The sequence below is a fragment of the Cavia porcellus genome, unplaced genomic scaffold, assembly GCF_034190915.1.
Source record: "Cavia porcellus strain 051 isolate PalLab524CR breed Dunkin Hartley unplaced genomic scaffold, mCavPor4.1 scaffold_12, whole genome shotgun sequence".
NCBI classification, from domain to species: Eukaryota; Metazoa; Chordata; class Mammalia; order Rodentia; family Caviidae; genus Cavia; species Cavia porcellus.
Window position 1 is genome coordinate 57,239,742 of NW_026947495.1, and position 16,881 is coordinate 57,256,622.

The 16,881-nt window shown below is 38.0% G+C and overlaps 1 protein-coding gene across 1 annotated transcript in view; it reads right to left on the reverse strand.

Moving 5' to 3' along the window:
- Window positions 1–16,881, reverse strand: part of Abcb11 (ATP binding cassette subfamily B member 11) — an 85,428-nt gene that overhangs the window by 28,630 nt on the left and 39,917 nt on the right. The window contains 7 exon segments of the mRNA NM_001173091.1: window positions 4,329–4,428; window positions 9,386–9,452; window positions 10,278–10,473; window positions 10,923–11,093; window positions 12,863–13,066; window positions 14,111–14,236; window positions 16,142–16,252. Of these exon segments, the coding sequence (NP_001166562.1) occupies window positions 4,329–4,428; window positions 9,386–9,452; window positions 10,278–10,473; window positions 10,923–11,093; window positions 12,863–13,066; window positions 14,111–14,236; window positions 16,142–16,252 (975 nt within the window).

The window sequence follows — 16,881 nt, forward strand, 5'->3', positions numbered from 1 at the left end:
ACTCTCAAAAAATATTCCTCGGGTGATTCTGGTGACCAAAGTTTGGTTTGTGAGACCTCAGTAGCATAGGATTTCTGGGCTGTTTCTCAACAGTAAGAGTTAAGGATTCTATAATTATACTTTGTGGATATTGTCAGGCTCCAGCTGGACCTGATGCTCCCAGCCCCAAGGCTGCCTGCCAGCAGAGGCTCTCTGCAAGGAACTCAGCTCTCAGCAGGGAACTCAGCTCTCAGGAGGGAACTCAGCTCTCAGGAGGGAACTCAGCTCAGTACCAAAGTTGTCATCAGCAAGCACGGGAAAAAAGATAAAATAGGACAAGGAATTGTGCAGGTCCTGGGACTTTTGGTGATACCCAAAACTTTACACTGGACACATCAAAGACTTTTCCCACTGAGATACAAGACCACCAGAGAACCTTGACCACAGATGTTTATTAAAATACTTCCACTTAATGCCCCCTACCTTTTCTCTGTCCTTGTAAAAGAGACACAATTCTTTTTGTTCAGGGTAGATGATCTTATCACTCTCTGCCTGTCTGCACCCAGACACAATAAATTCCATGCCATGTTGCCTTTCACACAAGCCTAATATGCTCTGTTGCATCCCTACCCCCATATGTCACATATGTTATAGTTATGTCAGGTATCACAAACTATCAATGGGCACAAGTGCGCAAGGGTGCCTTCCTGCTCCTTGGATCCTGCTCCTCCTGGAACCACAGCTCCACAGGTTGGAAACTCTCCTGACCCTCTGATACCCAAAGATATTCCTAAGCCTAGGCAGCAATGCCTAAGGTATTGTAAAAGAACAGGAAGTATATTTTCTCCAGTAGTTTTCAACCCAAAATAACCTAACAAGAAACCAAAAGTAGTTAAATCGAATATTTTTCTTTTGTCTCCCTATACCAAAAAATTTAACTTTAAAGGAAACTGTTAGTCTTACCATCAAACCCAAATGTCAATCCCCAATGATGCAAAAAGCTAGAAAACTGGTTCCCAAATAACAGACTTTTGACTGAATTTTTTCTGATACAGAGAAGAATAATAAAAAACTATAAAAATGTATCCAAAATCATTCTGCAAAGAAATATTTTGCCTCTAATTTTGCAAAGCTAAATATAAAAGAGAGATGAATAAATTAACAGTAAACTAGCAGCTCACATAGAGAGGTAAAATATTTATTAGTAGTACTAGGAATAGCACCCAGGCCTCATGAATGCAGCTCTACTGAACTACATCCCCAACTCTTTTTTTTTACATTTTGAAACACATTTTTGCTAAGTTACCTAGGCAGCCTCAAACTGGGGATTATCCTGCCTCAACCTCCAGCAGCCAGGATTACAGGTGTGTGCCACCACCTGGGTTAAGTGTGCCACCACACCCAAGGAGCACTAAACTTATAAAATTCATGTGCTTGTTCACTGTAGAGCTTGTGCCTCTACTGTATCACTAGTGAGCTGCACACTTAATTTTTCTATGCTCAGCAGCAAAGTACTTGCCCATCTTTGCATCTCCAACACAATGCCAAGCACATAGAGGGTATAATTAGTGTTTATTGGATGACAAAACAAATGCAGCTTTTATTTCTATGATGATACAACTTCTCGCCTACTATGTGGATGGTTCAATGCTAGATACCGGGATTTTCCCAGTTCCCTTCCTGAGGCTCCTGTGGGAGCCAAGGGGAAATGTGACTTCATACTTGGATCTTCTGCCCTGATCTCTATGCTTGTTACACTGGTCTCTGCACTCCAACAACAGAGCCTCTTCCCTTGATAATAACTTTAGGATCTGATGGTGAAGAATGGTAAGTTTGATGAAGAAGCAGAGGTTTTTCAAATGAACAAAGACTGATAGTTGTCTTTATGGATCTTGTCTGTCTTATCTTTTACCAATACTTAACTCCTGGATATCTGATAGTTGATCCTGTCTTAATTATATGTCTTTTAGTTTCACTAAAAAATGCCTAAAATTTTAGAGACTAAATTAATCTTTTTGGGGGGGTGCAGGTTTTTTTTTAACTAATTAAATTTATTGGTACCATTTAGGTATATATAACAATCACATTTATTATAAGGAATTTATACTTGATATACATGATATAATTTGATTTTTTTGCCATTCCTCTACCCTCCCCTTCAATCCTTTTTCCTCTTCTTAATTATAAAAACACCGTTTCTGCTTTTTTCCTCTGCTCGTTGGTTTGTTTTTTGTTTGTTTGTTTGTTTGTTTTGGTTTGTTTTGTTTTTCCTTCCTTCCTTCCTTTCCTCCTCCCCCCTCCTATATCTGAGATCTGGTCTCCTTTATGAGAGCTAAGCAGACAGTTTACGGAGCAAGGAGAAATGGGTTTAGCTCTGTCACCTGTTAACCTCGAGGCTGTGGTTAAAACCAATAATCTAGGACACGCAGATTTAAAACCGTCTCTTCTGAGCGTCTGGTCAATACTCTAAGAGACCACAAGGTGGAGACAACTGCTTCGGGTAAGTAGAGCACTGGCAACCTAGAGCAGAACATCTGCTACGGTGAGGTTAGGCTTTCTCCATCAAAGACAGAAAAAGTTTTGCCAGTGTTGAACTTGCAGAATTTAATAGAGTGTTAAAATGCTTTAAAATACTGAAACTGACCAGCACTTAATTATACAGTCTTTCTTTCCTGGGCTTAGCAATTATCCAACTTTTATCAACTGTAATTCTATTGTTTTCTTTTTAAACAATTCCTTAAGTCTAAAAGACCACAAAATACTGTAAAAACAAGCAGTATTACTAAAAGATATAGTAAGAAATCATGTTTGAGAAAGGTGTTTTCTCTCACTGATATTCAGTGTTCTGTGGAATTCATTTAATGCAATTCTGTTAGATATTGAGACATCTATTTATTCAAATTAATACATTAAAACAAAAGAGAGCCTTAATAATCAATTGCTCATAATCATAAGATCAAAAATAATACCATACTTTATCCTATATTTCTCTATTGTGAGCCAGTGTTTATAATCACTTCTTCATGAATTCACATGGTAGAATTTTACTGAGGACAAGTTTAAAATTACAACATCCATAATGGATGTGTTTCTAATTAAAATTTTCCTGACTTATTTGCTTCAATGAATCTCAATTTGTGCTTTTTTTGTCATAGAAATCCAATTTTTCACCCTAGTTTAAAAATCTCCACCAGGCGTGGTGATGTCTCCCTGTAATCCCAGCACTCGTTACATAGTGAGTTCAAGGCTAGCTCAAACTACATAGCAAGACCCTGTCTCAAAAAGCATGCAAATAAAATAAAAATGAAAATCTCCTAATGTCCTACTTGAAACAAGGCACTTGGCCAAATGTTTAAGGTGACTCAACATAAATAAGATATAGTCACTAAGTTTAAGAAGCTTATAATGTAATAAAGGCATAAGACAACCTGAACTCGAAGCTCAGTAAGAAAGTTGCTATCAAAAGGTTCTGATGAAGGGTTTATCGGGGACTAAAATAAAAGCATCAGGGCCAGAAAAGGACAGATGGCCACCTTCCATGACACGTGGTGTCCACAACAGCAGAAGACCTGTGTCCTCACAAACAAAGTTTTTATTGCTAACCATGTAGATTTTTCAATGTCTTTCATTTTATGCTATTTTCAATTTATGCTAAAATTAATACATTTATTTTAAATGCATCCTAAAACAATTTTTAAAAATTGAATGAAGAAAGTAAATAAACATAAAACCTAATGGACCTCAGTAATTCAAAATTTGTAATAACTTATGTAGGGTTTAGCCTTATCAAATACTTTTGTTGATCAAATGCTTTTATTATAATTTAGGAGATTTTAAAATTTGAGGGAAAAAATTTAAGTATTCTTTCAAACTACAAAAGCATACCACCATCTCAACAAATAATTTGCTAAGGTTCATGATAATAAACCCTTTTTCTGTCCTTATTAGGATGACTCATCTAAAAACTATTAACTAATTCTTAATGATCCAGTTTTAACTAACATGTATTGGTTTTTTGTTTGTTTTGTTGCTTTTTGTTTTGGTTTTTCCTTGTAGGCTGTTCAGGCTATAGCTTTTGCTGGTCTTGCACTCACTATGTAGGCCAGGCTGGCATGAACTCCTGGTAATCCTCCTACCTTGGCTTATGAGGGATTGTAGATGTGTACCACCATGCCCTGCAATGGGTATTCTTAAAAGTAATCAATTACCAAATTGTGTATAATTTAGAGTTCTCACCAAACCTTAGCATTATTTTTTGGTCTGACTAAACATTTATACATATGTTTAAAGGGCACCGAGTGGTCCCCAGGAGAGATTCTTCCATTCCCCCAGCAGAGGTGGTGCCTGACCTTTCCATCTTCGTAAGTAGACTTCTGGTCTACAACAGCTAGTGGTGGTTCATGAGCCAGGTGAGAAAGCTGAGATCTGGAGCGTTGCCGGATGGAAGCTCTGCAAATAAAGACAGAAGAGTTTATAGAAGGTGGGGAGCTTGGAACAAGCCTCAGCTGGCATCCATGTTTTCATCACACATCAAACAAACAAGTGTTCAGCAGCTTACACGGCAGCCAGGGCAGCGAACTTCCAGGTTGGTATGATAGACAGTGCCAATCTGGCTGACTGCTCTGGGACCCGAGCTCTGTAACTGGTGGACTCAGACTCGGAAATTAGCAGGAAGAGGGAAAGGGAGAGGGATGGGAGAGTGAAGTGCAACATAGCTGTTCCCACCATTCCAACAAAGGCATCCCAAGCTTACGTGGTCCTGTGAACAGCCACCATGGCCATGACACAGGCCATCGTGTTCACCTCTCTTCTGGTTTAGGTTCTGGTTAGATCACTCTCATTCTCTCTGTTTCTCCCTCTGTTCTTGCCTTCCCTCCTGTCTCTAATACACCTAATGTTACTTTAGCATGATGCCACTTTCTTTGAACATAAAGAAAGCTTTATGTTCAAATGAACCTAGAGAGATTGTTTCTGGACCACACATTGACAGAAATGCATTAGCAGAATTTCTATTGGAATATAGTTAAGCGTAATGTGTGCATTCATTCATTCAGCAGAAGTTTATTGAGTACCTAGAACTTGCTAACCAATGATAGATGCTGGGGGACACAAAACCTGGTCAGTCCCAGGTGTCTTCCTCAGAGAATTTAAATGTCAGAGAAAAGCAAGTCATGTTCCTATACCTGACATGAGGAAGAAGACTGTGGTAAGTACTACATAGCAGTTTGGAGTAAAGGTTTTGGAAATTCAAAAAGAAAAAAAAATGGATGGCAGATGTTACCAAGAGACAGCAGGACTACTTAGCAAATATACTTAGTGCACAACAAGCCTGGGACATGATTGTCTCTGGATTTATTTCATTTTGGTAGCACTGCAGACTGAACCCAGGGCCTTTTTACTAAGACTTATCCTCAGTCCTTTTTGAATTTTTTTCTTTTTTAAGACAGGGTTTTGCTAAATTGTCCAGACTGGGTTTGAATTTATGATCCTCCTGCTTCATCCTCCCAGAATACTAGGATAACAATGACATACCACCATGCTTGGCTGGCCCTGGCTTTCTTTTCCCATTGAGATTCCTGGGAAGGAGACTCAGAACAGCACTGGGAGCTACTTACAATTACACTGAGATTCTCAAAGAGAGACCCTTTCTGGAAAACAAAGAAAGAAAGGTGGGAAGCCACCTAAGTTGAACATATTGAAGCCTTAGCCTTGCCTGATACTACAGCAACTTTGTATTATTTGGTTTTGTGAGCTGATTCTTCCCCCTTAAAGCAAGACACATTTAGCCATTTGTAAGTCAAGTCTTTAACTATGGAGCCAATGACAAATGCTCCCGACGGAGGAAGGTTCATTCTCAAGGCTGTGCTCAGACAGCTTGATGTGAAGCTGTACAGTGCAGAGAGACACGCTGGCCATGGTTAGCCCCACACCAACTGCTCTAGTGCACCTGAGATGGGCCATTCCCTTGGCTTCCCTTGTCACTTTCTCTCCAAGTGTCAGGTGGGGCCTGCACCTGTGTGCTCACCCCGCCTTCTTAGGGAGGCAGTCACAGGTGGACTTGGTTACTGTAAGGCGTTCCCATACCTTTTCATTGCCACTGCCTCCTCTTGGTCACTCAGGCGCTATGCCACACGCTCAGCAGAAGTCCTCTGTTTTCCTGGGTCTTATGCATTCAAATGCTTGCAAGTCTGTTAATGATCAGGCACAAAGCCACTGCCCATCCCAACTCCCTTGCCCCTAAATGGATTCCTCCCCACCCAGCCTGATACTCTACAGTTATCTTGGGGGGGTGAGATAACTCCAGAAGAGAAGGAAGAAAGCTTTATGTTCACTCTGTATTCCTATGTCCTACCCGGACACAGGGTGAATGACAGCAGTGAGACTAAAGTCATGGACCTAGAAAGCAAACAGTGGACATCAAGATAGGAATATGTGGAGAAGGGGAAAGTTCCCACTATACTGTCCTCAGCCTTGTTCTGAAGGCAGGGAGACCCATGTCTTGTCCCCTCTTGTTTCAACTGCTTCCATCTTGTGGTCACTAAGCCTCTCATTTTCTCTCCCTGTATCCCTAGCCATCCCATGGGGTTAGTATAGGCTGCCCCGAGAGCACGAGTAGGAAGTGTGCCAGGAGCTCTCCTGCCCACCCGCACCAGCATCGCAAGTCTCCCAGCAAGCCAGAATGACATTCTGTCACCTGCCTTTGCAGAACCTTCAATACCTCTGCTCCTCCCCTACTAATGAAATGGCTAATTTGGGAATAAATTCTCTCTCTCTCTCAACATTATCATTTGGGAAATTATTTGTTGTTATTCTTTTAAATATTCTTGAAATATATTGCTTATAATACTGCTTTTTAGGCCCAGGGATAAGCTCAGCAGCACGAGCACCTGCCTGGCAAGAGTGAGGAGGTGAGTTTGATCCCTGGTACAAAATAATAATAATAATTATTATAAATTTTAAAAATTACATATATATGTAATTTTTAAAATTATATATTAAATATATTTTAATATATTTTATTAAATATTATATATTAAATATATTTATTAATAAGTATATTTTTAAAAATAAAAATTTTAAAAAATATATATATATATTGCTTTTCAGTCATCAGTAAAACCAAGGCTAAGAAACAAAATACAAATTAACATTTCCCTCATCTTTTAGTAAAAACATTATCAGTATAGGAAATGAGACATTTTTAATAGACCTCTTTACTTAAATTTATAAATCTTTCAGCTGCTTTTTATATGTAGATAGTATTTCTGGATTTCTTATCTTGACCTCAAAGTATAGAATTGGTGACAAATTAAAGCCAAATAAAAATGTTTATATTTAAAATGGTTATCTAGTCAAATAATAAGCTATAAAGCAAGCACTTAGAATGAGTAAAATTTTGTCCATCTTAAAACTTCCTAAGATACTTATTTTCTTGTTGACGTGACTATAAGTTACATCTCCACTTCAGTCTGGTCACCAAAAGGGCTGCCTGCTCATTCTCTGGGTTTAGGAAGGTAGTATCTTTAGATTTCAAAATTTTATGTGAGATTAAAAATACTGCCAAATGTCTATAAAACTGGGCAATAAATCTGGTAATTTTATAACTTTATAGAGTTAACTTGAAACTGTTGCTCTATTTGCCAAATTTAATAAATTCAATAAAACTACTACTTGTTTAAAACTTTCCAATAGGCGTATTCTCTAAATAAATAAATAAACTTAACCTAAGAATTTAGATTTCTAAAGAAAGATACACAGGGCCTGAAATACATACTTACTTTTGAAAATAAGTATCAGACATTTTAGTGAACTCTTCCTTAAATATTAAAAATGAATAAGCCTGTTTTGACTGCTTGGAGTTGTTTCTTGAATGTTTTTAGTCTTTGTAACCCTTTTTTAGAGTACAGCTAGCCATCTTGAATGATCGTTGCTCAGACCACAGCTTTATGTTCATTCTGTATTCCTTACCATGAGGGTTGCAATGGCAGAGGGAGGAACCACAGTGGTAGAGAGAGGTGCTGTCAGTCATTAACTACCAAAGGTCTCTAACTTAAGGAAAGGAAACTTCGACAAACTTTGTAATGGATACAGACAAGTATTACTGGACAGATGGGTACTGAACCCCGGACTTCATATATATTAAACAAGTGCTCTACCACTGCTGAGCTACAGCCCTAACCCCTAGAATTTTTCATACACAGATTTTTAACACCACGGGGAGTTTTTAAAGTAAAACTCTTAAGCCAGCTTGAAAACAACATGAAAAAATACAGTTTAAGAGTGAAAACCTAGTGCCAAGGATTTAGCTCGGTGGCATAAGCGCCTGTCTGGCGAGGTCATGAGTTCGATCCCCAGCCCTCCATCCCCTCCAAAAAGAGAGAATTAGAGTGAACACCTACATATTGACCTGGAAAGAAAGAGAAATACTTCATATAGAGAAGTTCTCATTAAAAAATAAAAGATACATTTCTATTTCATCTAGTTAATGACTCGATTTCAGATGGTTACTCTAGGTGCAGAGGTGTGTGTGACTCAGGTGCTTCTCTATAGGTTGAAGAATGGGCCCAAAGGTGTGAATGCAGCTTCCACACGAGACAGTGTTTCTTGCATCTCACATAGTTTTTTAAAACCCCCTTTCTGAGCCCAATAAACAACATTTTGTTTAACATTTACATTAAATGTTTTATTTTGTGTTGTGTTTTTTTGAGAGAGGATCTGGCTGTGTAGTTCTGGATGGTCTTGGATTCACTATGTAGCCCCGTCTGGCCTCAAACAGCAATCCTCCTGCCTCAGTCTCCCAAGTGCTGGGATCACAGCTATATGCCATGACACATGGCAGAATTTTGTTTTTGTGGTACCAGGAATTGAACTCTGTGCCTTGCACATTCTGAGCAAGTGCTCTTCTATGAAGCTACATTCCCAAGTCAATGTTAAATGAAATAAATTAGACTTAAAATGACAAGTATCATATGCTTTCCCTAATATGTGGAATTTTTAAAAGATAACACAAAAGTAGATGAGACACTGTGGTATTAATAGGCAAGAAGAAGGCAACAGGGGAGTACAGTGTAATGGGGTACGAGAGGGGATGGGCATGATCAAAGTATATTATATATACTGAGACCCAATATTTGTAACTTTAATAGCACTAATAAAAGTGTATTCTTAAAAAACACTCGATTTTAACCAGAATCCTCCATCATGACCCTGCCCAAATTGTGATAAAAAGCCAAAGTAAAACAAAAAAACCCATGAATGGGAAACACAAATGTCATAATGAAACAGTCATTGCATACTCTTCCAACACAAGACTGGGATTCTGCTTCAGACTTTCCTTGAGGACCACAGCTACAAAAAGCTCCTAGGAATATTTGGAAATTAAAATCTGCCTGCTGCTTGAGCTTACCTTAAACTGTCCTGGTAGCCCCCTCTGCTGAAGTTTGTATGGATGTCATCTTTAGTTTCATCTTTTTCTGTTCAACATAATATGAGCCATTTATTAATGTGCACAATAAAAGGACCATATTCAAAGTTTCTATGTTTGCCTAAAATGTAATTCTTAAGTCTAATGCTAATATATTTTACCAACTTTATTTCAATAAGTATGACTTGAAACTCATCCAACCAACACTTTCTAATAAGATATTCAAGACAATCAGACTATTCAAGACAATCAGAACCACTGGTATCCTGTTACCTCTGCAGAATTATAAATTTTTTAGCATTAGTCATAAAAAAAAACTAAGGGGAGCCAACTAGAAGTGACAAAAGTGATAAAACCACTAAACAAAGTCTATTCAGAGTAACTCGTGTTAAAACATACACAGTAGCTATGCCTAATAGAGTTCACATGTGCAAATGGGAAATGGGAAAGAGAAAGCTGAAAATTCAGCTGAAAATCTGAAAATTCAGACGATGTGTTAGGGTTTGATGCATCTATCTGCATTTGAAGTATAAAGCTTTTAAGTTATTGATAAATTCACTCAACCAGTAAGAATGAAACTCCTCCACTATGCAGGACACACACTAGGAAGCCTCTCCTATTTGTAAAGGATAAGAAAAAGGGACAGAATAGAAAATCATAACACGTTGGTTTTAGGTCTTTGGATCTAAAATAATTTAACCTGTAAGCTTCCAATGTTGCCTTCATCGTTTATATAATGCCTGCCAGGGGTGTTGGGAACATAAAGTAGACAGCATGTATTAACAGCATTTATTAACATGCACAGAAAGGCACAAAGCACTACATATGCGTACTATTTAACAGACTGAACAAGCAAAAGCGAAAAGGCACTCACCGTTTGCATCTTTTTCGAAAAGAGCTCCATGGTTTTGCAAAGTCACTAGAGTGAAGTAAACGCCTTTCCTTTCCATCAGTTCTTCGTGGGTCCCTCTTTCTACTGCTGTGCCATGTTCAAAACCAATGATAACATCTGCCACCCTGATTGTGGACAGGCGGTGGGCAACTGAGATGATAGTGTGCTCATGCTGAATCTGTGAGGAACCCAGTGCACTGTTAAACGAGACTTGAGACCAAGCTGACCTTGGTCATTGGATACTTCTAGAATCCACAAGTAAGTAGCACCTTGATTCCTGGGAGAGGTCCTTACATAGGCTATGCAGTCATTGGAAAAGATAAGTTTCTTGTAGGCATAAATTGTGTCACAATCCCATTAGTCTGCTGCTGCTTTAATCAACGACTTTAAGAAAGGGGAACGTTAAAAAAATCATGTTGTGATTAATAGGTTTAAATTTTACGTGTACAGCTTTTGAAAGGAAATCAGAAATGTCTTCTGTTCAACATGGAAAAGAAGGTAGCTAGCCAATGTTTCTTAAGTGATCACACTGAATGCACAGACCCATGTACCATTGCCCTTCAGTGAGGCCCTTCTCAGCAGGACAAGCATTTCCACCTGGCCCCATAACTCAGACTCTCCACAAACCTTGTTCAGTGCTTCTTGGACCATGGCTTCGCTCTCATTATCCAACGCAGAGGTGGCCATGTCCAACAGGAGGATCTTGGGGTTTCGGACAAGGGCTCTCGCGATGGCTATCCTTTGTTTCTGGCCACCACTCATCTGGCCTCCCCCTTCTCCAACAGGGGTGTCAAATTGCTAGGGAGAAAGTGATACTAGTCAAAGGGAGAGGATGATGACAGCTCCTTACAACAGTCCAGTATGAAGTTCCTTGTAACTTCCTGTACAACCATGGATTTTCACAGGAACTTCCAATGAAAGAAAGATTCCTTCCCAAAATATCTATTGTCCAATCAGTATTTGCATGTGAGATAAGGAAAACAATTTATGCTTTTATCCCCAGGTGTTCAGAGCTATGTAAATGTTCCCCTTTAGCTCAACTTTAAATAAAACTTTTCTACCAAACTAGAAACTGACCCATCTTAAAAATCTATCTTAAAAGATTTCAAGTCTTTATCACTTTTTTCCAGTGAAACAATACAGCAAAGTAAAATATGAGAAGTGTTTTCATATAGTGAATGGAAGGACAATTGCCTTATGAGAATCACCAAGGGAAATACTTCATATGCCTAACAACACACTAGAATCTAATCAGTTCCAGTACTCAGGTCCATCCTCCTTCCAGATAGTATGGTCTGAGCCCCAGGCTCATCTCACTGAGCTACATCCCCAGCCTTTTAACATTTTTTTTTTTTTTTATTTTGAGACAGCGTCTCAGAGTCACTAAGTTGCCCATCCTGGGCTTGATTTTATAATCTTTTTGTCTCAGCCTCCCAGATTTCTGGGATTACATGTTTGTGCCATTGTGCCCAGCTTCAATGCTTATTTTGCTTAACATTAGCTAACATGAATTGAGCACCTACAGCACATAAATCACGTACAACCTTTACATATGTCAATTTTACATATGTCATCTCATTTACTTTCCACAGATGCCATAAGAGGCAGGAACTGCTGCTCTATTCAACCAATAAACAAGGAAGCGTGGCACCTAAAGGGGTACAGTAGCTTTATGGAGGTTCACAGACCCAGTGAGTAGAGAAAATGGGTTTGATATTGAGGCAATTGAATGCTGAAGCTTTCTTCTCTAGCCATTAGATTATAGCATACTCATGGCAGGAATCCTATTCATGAAGTAACTCAGAAGGCTGAATAGGACATGTTTAAGATCATTATGTCTGAAGCCAGAAAACCTAATACGAATCTTGTCTTTCCTGGCTATCTTGTCTTTCCTTGCTCATTTCGAGCAAGTTCTTGACCCCTGGGAACCCTAGTCTTCCATCTGTAGATGAAAATAACAATGGTTGCTACCTGACAAGGTAGTTATAACAGTTAAATAAGTTGATAGAGGTAAGTGTTAGAACAGTGCCTGCAATATATACATGTGACCTATCAATAATCCTTCTTCACTTTAGCAGACTATCAATGCAAAATTCACATAAATATAATATAGAGTTGGGTTTTATAGTAATAGTTGTATAGAATGAGTATATGTGAAGAATTGTTTTTGAATGTGTGAGATGCGGTTCTGAAACACAGTATTGAAGCTGTCCAAGTACAAGAAAAGCAAAAAATAATGATAATAGTAGGCATCAAGAGAGAATTGTACAAGTACTGCCACATGACAAATTTAGCCTACTTTAACCACATGTTTACTAGATAGGAAAGGAAATTGTATCTAAAATTAAAGGAAGATTTTTAACAGAAAATTCCTTAATTTGGTAATTTTAAACATAAAAAGAACATGTTTGCAGATGAAAGGGAAAACTCAGTACATTTTCAACCATGAAAGTAAAGCATGATACTAAAAATGTAATGAAATCAGGATTCAATAGCAAAGAAGTATGTTTCGCTGTTTTTGTTTGATGACATCAGGGTTTTGTGCTAGAACGCGAGGCCAGGGGTACCTGTGGCAAGTTCATGATGAAGTTGTAGGCATTGGCCTTCTTGGCAGCGTGGATGACATCTTCCATTGTTGCGTCTTTCCTGCCATAACGGATATTCTCGGCAATTGTGGTGGAGAACAGAACTGGCTCTTGCTCCACGATCCCAATCTGATCTCTCAGCCACTGGATGTTCAGAGAGCGAATGTCATGGCCGTCCAGAGTCACCTAGAGAGCATGGGAACAATGTCACGCTGCTAGGAAAAATGTAAAAATCTTACTCCCAAATCATGAATTTTTAAAATATTCAAAGTGTTATTATGGTGGTATATAGTAAAGAATACCAATTAAAAAGGAAATGTCCATGAAAAAAGAAAATCCCATGATGTTTGCCAGGTCAGTGTAACATTATATGCCTCAGAGAGAACTCAGTGCACTAAGATAAGCCTGTTTCCAAGTATTAAGGAGACGCCGACAGAAATGCTTTGAGATAGAGTATAAAGTGTGTCTGCTTTGGCGTCCACATACCTAGGGTCAAATCTCAGCTTAGTCATCATCCCAGATGGATGAGCTGAAGCAAGTCTCAATCTTTCCGACTCTTTGCTTTCTCATTTGAAAAATGGCTATATGTTTTTGCGCGTGTGGGGTGGGAGGGGGACTCATTATAAAAATAAGGAATCATTTTTATGACAATTATTAATATTTGTTTGCTTAGTTTCAATCTATGTTTACTTAAGTAAAAATAAGAAAAAACAGTCTAATCATGAAACTACAACTAATTTTTTTTTTTTTTTTTTTTTTTTGCAGTACCAGGATTGAACTCACGACCTTATACTTGCCAGGCAGGCTCTTATGCCGCTGAGCTAAATCCCTGGCCCTAAAATAAATATTTTTTAAAACTCAACTTTTCATAACAGTAATCAGGTCTATTTTCTGTTAATTTCTATTTTGGATGTCAAAGAAATCAGTAGTGGTTTTGCTATATTACTAAAGAGAGAGAGAGAGAGAGAGAGAGAGAGAGAGAGAGAGAGAGAGAGAGAAAGGAATGGAATAGGAAAAAAAAATGGAATAGGAAGTTCACTGAAGAAGTAGCAACACCAGTTCAAACACATCTGCACCTTCAGTGATTTCTCAGCAAATGGATGGACTGGCTGTCCATGCACCCGTCATTGTGCCGGGAGTCTGCCCTGTCAATCCAGTCAAACTCAGTGGGATAACATGTCACCATTTGTGTCCCCTACCCCCAGGAGCTGAGTTCCGGGAGACACACACCATGCCTTCGCAGGGGTCGTAGAACCTCTGAATGAGCTGCAGTGCTGTGCTCTTCCCAGCACCACTCGGTCCTACGAGAGCCGTCATTTCCCCAGGTTTAATGACCATGCTGAGGTTAGATATAATCTGGAAAGGCAAGAAAATTAGAGAGTTCAGATTGTCACTGTGTACCAGACCAAGCAATAAGGCTACAAGTTAGCATGGTTGTAGGGAGGACACTATGCCCACATGGCAATAACAATCCATCCGAAGCCATCAATCACCAGCAAAGGCAACAGTGCTGAGGATGAGGTATTAGCAATAGCACATTACTTAAACAAAAAGGTGATGTGTGTTAACACTGGTAAAGTAAGTCAGGCCAACTTTTAAAATTATGCTCTGAACACTTCTAATCTACCATAGGACACCTGAAAGAGACTGTCCCAATTAGTTAAAGAAAAATCCCAGTCAAAGTATAATGCTAATGTACTCACTAAAGATTAAAAACCAGTTTGCAGGTTTTAAGCTGCCATACACTTGTATGATATGTGTGCATGTTATTTGAATCAATTTGCTTAATAAATATTTATGGCCAGTTTCTAGATGCAAAGCACTTGGAACAGTAGGGATGAAATCCTGGTAGGCCTCAAGAACAAGAAAGAACAGCTGCGTCATGACTGTCTGCTAGGTATTTTCAACAACCAGAGGTGATTTTTGTACTGATTGTGCAAAGGTGGTTCAGGGTCTTGTGAGTAACAAAATCCCATGTGTCTCTTATTTCACATTAGCAACTCAAGCAGGCAAATTCATTTCTGCTCACTGATCTGTAAGCTCACAGGAAAAGGGAGGGCAAGGAATGTGTTTTTTTATGGTTTCCGGCCCAGTGTACTATGTTACCAAGCAGAGCTAAATATATATACTCATAGCATGAATGAAGAAGCTTTATGGGTCTGGAGAGGAAATTGTTATTAAAATGAATTATTGGTGTTGGGAATAAAAAATAAACAGAAATGAAGTTAGTGTCATGATTCAACAGGTATTTGTTGAACAGCTATGATAAGCTGATTTCAAATAGCATAAAGAAAGTTTTAAGCCATCCATTCGTAAGTATGTACTGAGTATTACAAAGTGGTTCTAGATACTTGGTAGCATTTGATGTGCAGACACATATGTAACATTATAAAGAATATACTTCTAGTAATCAGAATATATACATTTACTTTTGATTGATATACTTATATATTATATGGATAAATATAGTATATATTTATATATTTGCTACACATATATTTTTAAAATATTTATATAAAGTAGATCCATGTAATGCAGGTAAATGTATTTACTGCATTATACACATATCTGCCTTCTCCTTCTATATATGTCATGCACATACAGACATATATACACATTACACACCTATATACGTACCTACATTTTAAGTACATAGTATCAAAATAAATTTAGGCTAACAAGATAAGACTTAGTTCTATGGGGATAACAGAAATATTATTAAGAAAAATCAGAGATACTCTGTTAAAAATTAATAAAAAGTTTCATTCCAAAGTCAATTCACTTTGGGGGACACAAATCCTAATTTTCCTATACAACATGTTGCATTTAAAGATCTTGCTTTGTAGGTACAGGAAAACATAATAAAGAATACACTTCTAATAAATAATCAGAATATATATTTAGTTTTTGTAGTCCTGAAAACAAGAATCCTTTGATTGTCTTGCAGTCTGTTTCCTGTGTGCCCAGAATAACCGGATCCGTCACTCATTTCAATAGTGCACAACAGAGCTCACTTAACCTGTATGGGCTGCTCGACTGTGTTTAAACCAGAGGGAGCTGCATCATACAATTATCACAAAGGAATGGTGTGTTTCACCTAAGGTGGCCAACACCTGAGGACACTTCCAGAGAAACAACACCTCTGTCCCCTATTCCTGGGAATTGGGTCAAGTCTCAGAAAACAAGCATGACATGAATCTCTGGACATGAATCATGGAAGAAGCAAATGTCCATTTTCCGCGGGAGAAGAGTGGCACGCACCTTCACGTCTGGTCTGGAAGGATAGTGGAAAGTCACGTTGTGGAATTCAATTTCACCCTTGATTCGGTCAAGCTTGTAACCGTCTTCTGACATGCAGTCAATGATGGGTTTCTGGAGAGAAGTTCAAGAGGCATGTAGCAAGAACACATGCTTTATGTGTTTAGTATTCATCTTACTTTGAGTTAATTCATTAAAAAGAACAGCAATCAGTTAAAACCTTGCAGAGATATGCCACAAGTAAATAGTTTCCACATTAAATACTTACTAAAAATAGTAATAATCAGTACTGAAATACTATGGGATATAATTTCACTAAATGTCATGTATTAATATAATAGATGCTAAAATTTACTATTATTCAATTACTATTGTCATGAGTTCCTACATGAGCTATTATATGTTATATGATAATGTATAATTTACAAATGTATAACAGTATTGAGACAATATTAATGGTTATTATAATGTATTATATCACATATTAATCATATTATTTAGCTTTTTATTATAGAGCAATGTCCAGGTGTTTTATGGTGCTTTTTTCACTTGCATAATCATCATTATAACCTAACTAGAGAGGTAAAGTGCCTATTTTTCAGGTAAGGAAATAAAGGAATCTCAGAGAGACTGTTCTTGGCTAAGGCCAATTTCAACAAGAGCAATTAGTCAGCTAAACTGGACCCATTCATACCCTACATTTGCAAATTTCAAATGATGATTAAAACTAAATTCCATAATGT